Below are 12,767 nucleotides of genomic sequence, written 5' to 3' on the forward strand. Positions count from 1 at the left end.
GAAATTAGGTCCATATTTCCTTTGAGGGTTTAAGAAGGGATTGGTTAGTTTTCACCCCCCCCCCCCAAGTTACAATAAACCTCACCTACGATCAGATAGAGTCGTTGTTAGTGGAGAAAATCTGATAAAATCCCAAGTTTTAAAACAAGCTATGATGAAGAGACTGCTTCAAACCACCACTGCACGACAATCTCATCATACAAGTTTTTAAAAACGATCTTTTGGAAAATATGAAAGCTCTTTACCAGTCAGAAATCATTAGTCATGTCTCCTAACTGGAAGAAATTTGTCTACAAGTAGATCATCAGAGTGAAGAAGGGGGAGTGTACGCTGGTAAAATTAACTTGTACAGGGTTTGATATTTGGCAGAATGCCACCACATTTTGTCATAACTGATACTAATTGGTTGTTTACATCAGTCTTGATTTTTTTTAATATTTGTTATAATTACATTTTGAAGCATTTTTTCATCATTTCTTTCGAACGTCATTGTCACACCCTCACTGGGGAGATCTTTTTTGTTGTATGACATTGCGCTGATATTTTATTAAATCACATTTATTTGACATTTTACTTGTTCATAGACACATGCCGTCTTTTAAAAAGCTTTTTTAAGACTTAACATCAATGTACTCTACTCTAAGAAGCAGCTTTTTGCATTGACAACATTCTCATGCAAACTTAATGTGAGTAGTTTCTGTTTAAAATCTTCATAAACATCTTTGCTTTAATAAGTCAGTTATTTTTACATCACACTTACTTTCTCTTGCCTTTTTTAAAATATGCTTTATGTAAAATAACTACTGTTGTAAATAGTAGATCGGCTGTTTTAAGTGTGCTGTTCCTTTGTGAGGTAGCAGTTTGTTAAAAGCGTGCTCTCTTTGTAGTAAAAGATAATATCTCGCCTGCAAGTGAGGCATACATACAGTATTTTTGTAAGACTGAATTTCGAAATGTACTATGTACATTTGAAACATTTTAAAAGTGAATTGTCCCTTCTGCAGTACTGTACTTCATATGTCAATATTCGGAGCGGTGGAATGATGGTTTTTTGTCCCCATGCACTGTGTTACAAAATGGAGATTGTTATTTGTTGGGTCCAAGTGAAATTCAAAATATTGTCAATTTCTAAACAATTAAAAAAAGACTGCTTTTGGGTATGGGTGAATCTCACATGGATTAATATGCCATACCCAAAATCAATTCTCTGTAGCCCGTTGAATCTAAAAATAATAAGATGAAAAAATATTAATTTAAATAATTAAGTACATATTGGTACTATTTGTTGTACTGAATTGAATTGATACTTGTTAAAAAATACAGTTAAGAAAATGTGATTTTTAGGAAGTTTTCTTTTGATTTTGGGGTGAAATATGACCTGGACATTTCTTTGTGAGATACATAGGCTAATGTTCTGGAACTTGGGTTCCACGCAAAGCCATAAAAAATCAAACTCTGGAATTCAGAGTGGAAGAATGTGTGTGAGTTTTACCTCATGTTGCGGTACATATAGAATTCACACTGCATCCAACCTAAGGACCAATTAAGAAAAAAAAAAGAAGCATATTTTCTCAAACCAAGGCAGCAAAATCAATGTCTTTTGATTAAATAATCATTTTGTCCATTCTTGTGTGTTTTGGTACCGATGTTCCAGCTTACGTCAAAATCATACTGTATGTATTATGAACAAAAATATATTTCTGCACAAATCCATCAACAGTTTTTTTTTTTCATATTGTGCTTTTTGATTGAAAGTACTTTGTGCCTTTGCAAGCCTTTCCTCTTACTTCTAAAGGACCTTTGTATATAATTAAATACTTAGATGTTGGGATTACTAGTACTTAATCCAGAAGTAAAAGACTACAGTTTTTTTTTTTTAATTGACATTGTTTCGTCTGGTCAAATTGTCATTAACCAGTCTGTCGGTGTAGTCTCAAATACATCTGAACATTTATATCATGAAACTGCTATGCAGCCTCAACTCTCACTTTTGTTTTAAAATGTTGTCATTCTCATCCACTGGTGGTTATAGCCTCTTGAAATTTGTAAGATCAAGGTGTAAGGTTAAAGAAGGTGGTGATAACTGATTTTTTTATTTTTTTTCTGTTTGTTCGGCCAGCAGGTGTTTGAAGAATTTTTGTCAGTAAATGTTAAATTAAAAGAGCGCTTAACCCAATCACCAGCAGTTATTTGTGCTTTTGTTTTCTGTGAAAGGTGTATTTTGACTGCACTCTTTTTACACATTTGAATTTTGTTTGATGTGATTGACGTCCAGTGCTTTTAAAGTTGTCGCAGGACAGTGGTTCTCAACCGTCCTTTAAACTAGGAGTCAATAGATGAAATGTTTCATTTTAGTGGTTTCAGAATTTAAGAACTGTATGTATAACAAGTTCTAAATGGGAAACATTTAAAATTGGTCATTTTTGTCTGGCAAGGTCGCACCGGCACAGAACATTTACATTTATGCATTTGGCAGACTCTTTTTTTATACAAAGCAGCTTACAGTTGAGGAATACAACAAGCGATGTGTCATAAGATGGCGATAAACAGGAGAAGTGCCCGTTATAAAAGGTTTCAGTCAGTGTTCAAACCAGTAAAATCTAGGACAGGAGATAATTAGAGAACAGTAGAGGTGCTGTAAGTTCGGTACACGCAGGACCAAGTTTCTACATTGTGGTTGGAAGTTAAGTGGTGCATTTCAACTAAAGTAAGGGATGTGAATTGGCACATTGCACGTGTCTGTTTTAAGTATTTACATTTATTATAACTTGTTTTAAATGAATAAATAAATCTGCCCCTTTAGAAGTTTGCTGTTGCCCCCTAGTGGCCCCTGGTTGAGAACCACTGTTACAGGGACAGCGTTCACTCATGAGTGTGTGAGAATGACATTCAGTATGGTGAAGAAACATGAACTAATGACGTTTGACGTGAATAAACGTATTTTTGCTTTAATCAGTACATTTGTATTCTCCTGCAGTTGTATTTCTGTAAGATGTGCTGCTATATGAATAAAGATAGATATGAAGTTCTTTCCCCCATGTCTTATATGCTTTGTGTAAATTATACAGTTGAGAAAAAAGTTGTAGGCAATACATTTTTTATATTGTAACTTGCGTGTTCTTTATCCACACACACTGTCTGAACAATATAACGTACACAAAATGATTTATGAATGAATGACTATATATAGTTTTATTTTGTTGTAATATATATGCAGTGCTGGGTAGTAACTGCTTACATGTAATCTGGATTACGTAATCATGTTAATATATATTTTTTATTTTATTTATTAAGTATTTATATTAAGCAATTATATTTATAAAATAAATACAATTTGTGCGTGGTATTCTGAAATAAGGAGGCACAAAGTCCTCAAAGTTGTAAATTCATGTCCCGGTCACATTTTCTTGATTAAAGATTACTTACACTATCAGAATAAAAAAAAACAAAAAACAATTTTTACTGTTTTTTTTTTTCTATATTTTTACACTGTACATTTTTACAATGTCACCAATATTCTATTTACTGAAGCCAGGTACGAATCACATCAAGTTAGTGTTTTTACGCATTTTACATTTATTCCAAAATAATAACTCAAGCGGTAACAATTTAAACAATATGCTTTATTTGTGAACTTATGTTCAGCTATTCTTTTTAATAGAGAACTTTTAACTATTTTGGAATATTTTGGATCATAAGTCATTAAAACTAGGTAAATATTGTTCACAGACAGAGATTTAGGCTACTTTTAAATGCACCCAGCTGATCACTCACTAAAAGCTCCCACAGGTCATGTTCTCATGCTGTTTAAGTCTTATTTGATGTGACAAAGTGTTTATATCTAAGTGTGTGAGTTGTTTACTTACTTTTTTAAATCTTCCATTAACACCATTATATTGTTCATTCAGACTAGAGATGTTATGGTATGAAAATTTCTTAAAACTCACGAACCCCACTCAAAGAAACTTTGTCATAATATAATATTTAACGCACTTCATGTTATTAAGAACAACAACTGGAATTTTCTTATTATATTATATAAAAATGTAGTCTATATTGTAATGGATTACGTTACTTACTACATGTTTTTTGTCATATAATTTGTTATCAGTGACGGGCTACAGTTTGCAAGTAGCCTAGTGTGTGTGTGTGTGTGTGTGTGTGTGTGTGTGTGTTTTATATCGTTCACAAAAGAAAAAGGTCGGATAATGCATTCTAGTAGGTTTCCATTATATAAAAAATAAAATAAAATAAAATCATATTTGTCAGTGATAGAGTCCTGTCAGCCCCTCGGACAGAAGCGCGCTGAGTCGGACGCTCCGCTGGTGAAGCGCAGGTTTGTGGTCTCGGCTCAATCAGATTATTGGGTAAAATGGATTGTGACGTCAGGGTTTAGGAAGCGTCGCGCTGACTTCATGCAAAGCAGTTGAGCGCTTCACCCGGACACGAGCGGACCGAGCTGCTCTAGTCTCCTCCAGCGGCATGAGTCCACCGACACCAGCCTGAAGGACAAACAGCAGAATGGCCTCGTATCTGGAGGTAAGAGACGCCCGCGCGCCTCGTCGCTGTTGCTTTATTGAACGCGACGCGCGTCGGATGGAGACGCTTCGCGTTTCGACAGGTTCATGAGGTGTGGTTCGGCACTATATGTACACAAACTCCTAAATTATTCATACAGCTCATTAGCGTTATTTTTCAGACCGCAGGTTTTAACTGATCTGTGACGAATATCGTCATTAACGCACAGAAATAGAGTGTTTTGTAACTGATCGCGTTCTAAACCGGTTTGTTGCCAAGGCGACGCCATTGGTTAGATAAGCGTGTACAGTGTTTAAAGTAGTCATTAAAAAAAAAAAAAATAGTATTTATATATATATATATATATATATATATATATATATATATATATATAAAAGAAACCTTTCATCATTTACTCATCCTTAAACCAAATGAGGAAGTTTTGCTCTCTTCCATAAAATGAAAACAAAGGAGTGCAGCTGTCAAGCCCGAAAAATTGATAGAAAAACGACTATAAAATGACCATAAATGTGGACCATACGACTGATGCGCTATATTGTAATACTACCTTCACTTGCTATCTGGATATAATTGCATATGGACTTGCTGCACACCCTCTCAAATCATACTTTATATCAAATATCACACCCTCATGCAAAATTAACTCTTGGATGTCACTAAAAATGTGGATTGTGAGTAGACTGAATATTTATATTCTTATTGACTGTAAGTAAAAGATGACAATTTTTTTAAAACATTTTTTTTGTGTGTGTGTGTACTTTAATGACTGGATTTTGGCTGTGTAAATTTGCGAACTAAAATAATTGTAATTGCAATTAACCCTTTTTGTCGCTAAAAAAAACTTTTTTTTTTTTTTTTTTTTGTGCGACATGTGAGTGAGTAGATCGAATATTCATATTTCAGCGAACTGTCCCTTTTAATTATCATCACCTATACATCAGAACTGGGATGCAAAATGTTTTTTATAATATGCTCATAATATGCTATTTTCACTGCACAAATACATGTACACACACTCTCAGAAACCTTATAAACTCAAAAACGTGAAAACATTTGTACTCAGAAACTGCTAGTAAATTTCACAAATAATTTACAAAGAAACACATTGAACTGAAATATAAATGTGTGTGATTTTTTGTAGTAGGAATGATGTTATTATTTTTTTTTTTTTTTTTTTATTTATATTTTAGAAAGATTTTTTTTGTGTAGTGTATAGCTGTTGTTTATTTAATAAGTGTTTTTTTATTATATAAGTCTCAGTGTTTCTTCAAAGACGTTCTAATAGATTTGTAATGTTTGTTTAGATCGCTGATGACAGCGAAGGGCACGACCTGAGTCTCTTCTGTGTGCCGAAACACTACGAGGAGGATCTGGACAGTGTCATCATACCCAGTGGCCTCATTAAGGACAGGTACGTTTTAGTTTTACAGTATTATTGCTTTTCTGTCTTTAATACAGGATTGTGTTTGGTTGTCACGGTGAGATTGGGAAGTGTTCATTTGTGAAGCGATACAGTTACAGTGTTATTGCCGTGGCCGTGGAATGCCCTCGATAGTAAAAGAGCCCTGTGTTCCTCCTGTTTAGTTAATGATGTTAGCGCAGGACGAGAGGCATGTGATTTGAATTAGGCTTTCCTTTTTATTTGTTTAACAAATTTCCCCAACAATCTCTCGACTGACATTTCTGGCATGACTTCAGCCAGCTTTAATGAAAGCATTAATGTGAAAACACTCTTCAGTTCTGATTTTCTCGGCAGGACTGAAAGGTTGGCCAGAGATATCGTTCGGGACATGGGCGGGCAGCATATCGTGGCCCTCTGCGTTCTGAAAGGAGGGTATAAGTTCTTCGCGGACCTGATGGATTTCATCAAGACGTTGAATCAAAACAGCGATAAGTCTGTGCCCCTGACTGTGGATTTCATTAGACTAAAGAGCTACTCGGTGAGTGGCAGCATTCATACTCAGCACTGACCCATAAATCATTCCAGATCTAGATGTCTGCTTTCATTACTGGGTATAAAAATGGAGCATTTAATTAGCTGTGGCTTTGAAATGTTCCTTACAGGAATGACAAGGGTGTGAGCAGTTCACCTGTAAATGACAGTACTGTCAATATTTACTCACTGTCATCTCATTCAAACCTGTATGAGGTTTTTTTTTTGTTTCTTGTGCACAACTCCTTCAGTTAAATTTCAATTATTTTGAATAAATTAATAAAGTTATAAATTAGGGCTGCACAATTATGACAAAAACCATAATTGTCGATTATTCCCTTTGTAATTGCGATTATTACTTATGATTATTTACATTGAATTATTGTTTGATGCAACTGCATGCCGTATTTTTATATGAAAAACACTCTAACTGAAAAACTTTTAGTGCATTTCTATAGTATTAAGGCTCAAATGTCAACTATACATCGGATTGGTTTCTTCTTTAAATTATAAAAAAGTACAAATATGAATGGTATTATAATGTAATACTAAAACTAAAATCTAAATAATGGGAAAAAACCCTTAAGATAACGTGTAGAAAGAAAGAAACACATCTAAAGGCCTGTTCACACCGGGACGAATTTCGCGCGCGATATTCGCCGACGTTTAACGCCTCGTGGACTAAGACCAAACGGGGGGGCGCCAATGTGAGTGTGCACACCCGACGCGAAAAACAAGCGAAAGCAGGCGTCCGCGCTTAAAAAGCGTCATTTTTTAACAAAAAAACGCCTCGGATTCGTTTTTTTTTGGGTTTGACGCACCGCGTCAAAAACTATACGACCAATGAGAATGGCGCTTTTTGCACACGTGGTCTGGAGCTTCTGAAGTTACAGTAAAACACAACCTTGGGTGGCGCTCAAACACAAAACTGTCTTGCTGAGCACACATACGTAACGGCGAAGAAGATATACGCCAAGTAGGCGTCTACACTGCCCGCAGGAAGAATAATAACAGAAGAAGATGCAAGGATTCAAGTATGAGAGATGTTATGAGTTGCTTCTGCTGGGTTCTCGTTGGTGTCGGAAACACAAAGAACTATATGACACAAACGGGACAGCGATTAACAAAGTATTTCTAGTATGTCTGTATTTTCATTAAGTGCCATCTAATGTCAGTGGAATGTCTAATTGATGTTTCACATGTGGCTAGGCTCATCGTCAGCGAAAAAGTCGAAAATCGCTTGGGTGTGAACACAAAAAACGCGTTGAAAAACGCTGGCGAATAACGCGCGCCGATATTCGTCCCGGTGTGTACGGCCCTTAAAGCATGCAAAATAACATAAGTGGACTTTGAACGATTAATTGCTGATTTAAACGATTACATAATTGTGGCATCCATAATTGTTATCGCGATCAGAAATTCGATTAATTGTGCAGCCCTATTATAAATCATTCAATTTTCATTGTATTGATAAAAAAAAAAAAAAAAAAAAAAAAAAAAATTGAAATGGATTACCTTTGCTTCATCTAAAGTTATCTTTAAAGCCGCAATGAAAGTAAGAAGCATTTAGAAAATTGATCGGTTGAGTTTACATTTCATGTTGACTTTAAAAACAGTAATAGGTTTAATATAATGACATAAAACCTAATATCTGTTCTTTGATCATTTTATGCCTAAGTTCCCAGTAGCATTTACAATGTTAGATTTTAGTTTTTAGTGTTTTTTTGACCAAATACTGTAGAATTTTATTAGCATTTATCAGTGTTTATCATTTAATTAACATAATGAAAATAACCGTTGGTTTATTGCCATTGGCCAGAATTTTAATATATCCACAGTATAACTGTAAGTTCATCCACCTAGAAAAGCTGTTCCACTTCATAATGATTACTGAGATGACTTCAAGACTCAAATAATGCAGTTTTGTACCAAAGAATTCATATATGTGCTTTAACAGAAATACAAGCTGGCCATTGCACAACTTTTTTTTATTTTGTATTTACCTATTAACTAATGTTCTGTGATTTTCTGTCGGAGGGGCTGTTTTGAGTTCATGTCATTCACTGAAGGTGTTATTTTCTCTTTGTTCTGCTCTGATGCTCCTCAGAATGATCAGTCTACAAACTCTGTAAAGGTTATTGGTGGAGATGAATTATCTGCCCTTACTGGCAAAGTGAGTTTTGATTTGAACTTTGCATTTTTTTTTTAATTTGTTTTCTATTTTTACTCTATTCAAAAGTTTTGACGGTGTGTCAGAATATTTAAATTTTTTGAAAGAAATCTCTTTTTGCTCACACCAAGGCTGCATTTATTGATTTATTTGACATTACAATGTAAAAGAACTGCTTTCTATTTGAATATATTGTAAAATCTCATTTATTGCGGTGATCATTTCTCTTCTCTCTTTTTCCTCCAGAATGTGCTCATAGTCGAGGTGAGGCTCATTTTTAAGTCGGTGCACTCGTGTCAAATGTGTGTTCACAAGAGCATGTGTTCAGTGTAGTGTACAGATGATGAAAGCAAATGAAATCTCTTTTTGTGCTCAAGGACATTGTAGAGACAGGCAGAACTATGGAAACACTGCTCAAACTATTAAATGAATGTCTCACCTCTAAAATGGTGAAGGTCGTCAGGTAAGGCATGAGCATCCTTGGGAGAGCTGAAGGTGTAATAAGCACATTTTATCATTTTATGGTTACATGGCCTTGGCTAAAACTTTTCATTTTTGATAGATCTCACAATATTTAATGTCATGTCGTTTTCAGTTTACTTGTGAAAAAGACGCTCCCCCCAGGAGCTCAGGGTACCGTCCAGACTGTGAGTTCCTTCATGTTGCTCATCTCTGGATTTTATTGGATATTATGAACATTTTGTGCTTAATCCGCATCACTTTGAGAAATCAAACACTCTGGATTTCTGTAGTTGGATGTATTATTCATCTGTCTGTGTTCAGAGTAGTTATGCAATGCTTTTAGACAGAAAGCTGATAAGCTCTTTATATCCATGCATCCATCCGTCTGTCTGTGCTCTAAGTGCTTGGAGTCAGTTATCAGGGGGATGGAGAATCATTGATAGATCCCCTGCAATAATAATGCAACCACAAACATTTTTAGTAGAGCAAAATATTAATTAAATGCACCGTTAAATATGTTACGAGACACTGAGATGAACCTTGCCTTTGAACACGATGAAGCATCATCCTCATAACATCTTAATTATATTATTATATAATCATTTTTTTCTAGTTAGATTTTTTTTATAATGATATTGAATAATATATTATGTAAATATATAATATGTAAAATATGCCTGAACATTTCTTGTGAGATTCAGCTTTGATTAGTTCATGTTTCAATTAGCTGATTTATACTTATATAATTTTATTTTCAAAATTATTTTTTGTGTTGTGAATTGTTGTTATGATAATATTTATTTAATTATTATATTGTATAATGTATCATATAATTATTTATTTATTTATCTAATCTTAATTAATGTTTTTTTTTTTTTGGAATTTGCTTAATTATCATCAAAAATAATGCAAATGCAAAACCATAAATCTTATAAAAATTCATTTTAATTAAAACTGAATTAGTTCATGTTTTCAATAGAGGTGATTTTACTAGCTGATTATAATTATATAATTTTTGCAAAATATTTTTTTGAATGTGCAAAAATTGTTGTGAAAACACTACTGTTACATAACTTCATAACATTGAATATGTATCATATAATAATTTATTTATCATATTTTTAATCATGTTTATTTGGAATGCTGATTTCTTATTATCATGAAAATAATGCAAATGCAAAACCATATATATATAATTCATATTTAGGAAACTGAAATTAGTTCATGTTTGCGGAAAACTTATTAGAGATCATTCCTGAAAATCTCATTAGCTCAATTATAATTTTATAAATTTTATTATATCTTTTTGGTCTGTGCATAAGTGTCATGAAACTAATTGAATAATTCATAACATTAAAGGCATTATAATTTTTATTATTTATTTAGTTTTTTTAATGTTAATTTATTATTTATTTATTTTATTTTTAATCATGTTTTTTGGAATGTGTTTAATTATAATGAAAACAATGGCGAATTGTTTTGTTTTTTTTTAAATGTAATTGTTTTCTGTGTTTTTAGATATTGGATTTGAAGTGCCTGACAAGTTCCTAGTGGGATATGCTTTAGACTACAATGAATATTTCAGGGATTTGAGTGTAAGTGTTCTGTTCTGTTCTGACTGAATTGTGTGCACTGCATAACTTGGAGTATATTGAGTGCAAGTGTCAGTTTTTGTTTGTCTGATCTGAATTATGTATCTTTGTATCTTTCAGCATATCTGCATATTAAGTGACAACTTGGAGTATATTGAGTGCAAGTGTCATAAAAGTATGATTACGACCACAAGTGCTGGATGCATGAAGACAAGAATCACTGTGAATTTTTTTTTTTTTGTTATTGTAGATTATTTTTTCTACATTCGCAGCTGAAGTGAATACTGAACTCATGAAAGCTGGATTTCCCAAAGATCAGTGATCACACTTGTGTTGCAGCGAAGGAGGAGTCTTGTGTTAAGATTATAATCTAATTTTAATTATCATTACTGGTGATCAAGATGATGAGGCAGAGTTGCCACTTTTTTTGAGTTGTTGTGGGACTGAGGCATGCCTTGTTTGGACTGAGGCCTTAGCTAAAATGATTTTATTTTGATTTTATGTTCACACGAGTCCATTTGGCTAATTAATACAAGTTTATTATTTATTATTATATAATTAATACAAGAGACTGCAAAGTTAATCACTGTTAGCTGGTTATTGTTATTAATATATCGACTCCAGATTATCCACAAGATGAATTATTGAAATTGAGGTTTTTGCTTACAATAAAGTATCACTGACAGTGTTATTATTTTTCGTCCTGGTTGTTTTCTGGCCATGTAAATGTGAGAACAGTAGGTCCAGTTAAATATTTACCTGTTTACTGCCACCAAAACTATGGAAACATGATACAATATGTTTCATAAGGGGAAAGATAAAAGTTTATCCAGTGAAATTAGAAGCAATAAAGTAATATACGATTGGTCTATGCCTTTTATCATTTTATTTTATTTATTTTTTCGATTTTCATGTCAAAATGTATCGAAACAAAGTTTTATTGGCATCATTGGGTAAAAATAGCTCAAATATGAGCTAAATGTGATGTTTTGGAGTATATATATATATATATATATATATATGTGTGTGTGTTGTGTGCACAAGGTGATGTGTGTGTGTGTGTGTGTTTCTCCTACTTACCTTCAGGTGAATCGTCAGGAGCACCTCGAAGGCTTGTTTGAACATCATTGTTGGGCGCCAAATATGTTTGTCCTCCAAAAATCCTTTATTGATATTTTTAAAATATCACAGCGGCCTGTCATACTAACATTTGCAAGTTAAGTATTTTTGTTTAAATCGACTAATTAGAACGATTCATACCTGAGACACACAAGAAAATATCCATTAAAAGAAAACAACAACGCTTCGCCTGCAATCGCAAAAGCCTGGTTGGTCCATTCTGATCAGCGCTGAAAAAAGTAACAGATACCACGTGACAACATCCTGGCACACACTACCGGTCAAAAGATTGTGATCAGTAAGACATGTAATGTTTTTTTTTTTTAAGTCTTTTATGCTCTTCAATGCTGCATTTATTTGATAAAAAAAAAAAACAGTAATCTTGCAAAACGTTATTACAATATGAAATAATGGTTTCCATTTTAATATCCTTTAAAATAAAATTTATTTCTGTGATGCAAAGCTGAATTTCCATCAGCCATTACTCACAGTATAAAGTGGTCACATGATCCTTGAGAAATCATTCTAATATACTGATTTATTATTAGAATTATCAATCTTGGCAACCGATTGTTGCTGCCAAATATTTTTTTTGTAAAAAATCCGATACTTTTTTCAGGATTCTTTGATGAATAAAATTAATAAAAGCATTATTGAAAACATATAAAATCTTTTTCTAACAATACAGATCTTTACTAATTACATTCTTAACAATTAAAACACATCCTTTCTGAATAAAAGTTTAAAATTCTTTCAAAAAAAGAAAGAATAAAAATTTACTGACCCCACAATCCTTTGAACTGTAGTGTATATTTGTAGAAAAAGGGGGGTTTCTATTTTTAAATAAATGCTCTTCTTTTTAAACTTTCTTAAAGCAAAGAATCCTAAAAAAAAGTATCACAGGTTCCAAACAAAATATTAAGTGCAGCACAACAGTCTTTGCAGGCACTGA

General features: G+C 33.2%; 2 protein-coding genes across 2 annotated transcripts in view; both read left to right on the forward strand.

The window, feature by feature from the left end:
* LOC109083683 (E3 ubiquitin-protein ligase RFWD3-like) overlaps positions 1–12,767 on the forward strand; it is a 512,102-nt gene that overhangs the window by 171,123 nt on the left and 328,212 nt on the right. The gene's annotated exons all lie outside the window — the stretch shown is intronic.
* LOC109111608 (hypoxanthine-guanine phosphoribosyltransferase-like) lies at positions 4,278–10,655 on the forward strand. Its single transcript, XM_042754323.1, has 8 exons — positions 4,278–4,539; positions 5,844–5,950; positions 6,296–6,479; positions 8,580–8,645; positions 8,889–8,906; positions 9,020–9,105; positions 9,238–9,289; positions 10,623–10,655. Exons 1-8 carry the CDS (start codon positions 4,522–4,524, stop codon positions 10,653–10,655), a joined length of 564 nt encoding a protein of 187 aa, XP_042610257.1. The 5' UTR covers positions 4,278–4,521.

Source organism: Cyprinus carpio, unplaced genomic scaffold (assembly GCF_018340385.1).
Source record: "Cyprinus carpio isolate SPL01 unplaced genomic scaffold, ASM1834038v1 S000006493, whole genome shotgun sequence".
Classification (NCBI taxonomy): Eukaryota; Metazoa; Chordata; class Actinopteri; order Cypriniformes; family Cyprinidae; genus Cyprinus; species Cyprinus carpio.

What these genes read in the sequence shown, in the direction of transcription:
- LOC109111608 (XM_042754323.1), top strand. An exon ending in AGTGGCCTCATTAAGGACAG is followed by an intron (nt 5,951 to 6,295) that starts GTACGTTTTAGT and finishes TTTTCTCGGCAG; the next exon opens with GACTGAAAGGTTGGCCAGAG. An exon ending in TTAGACTAAAGAGCTACTCG is followed by an intron (nt 6,480 to 8,579) that starts GTGAGTGGCAGC and finishes GATGCTCCTCAG; the next exon opens with AATGATCAGTCTACAAACTC.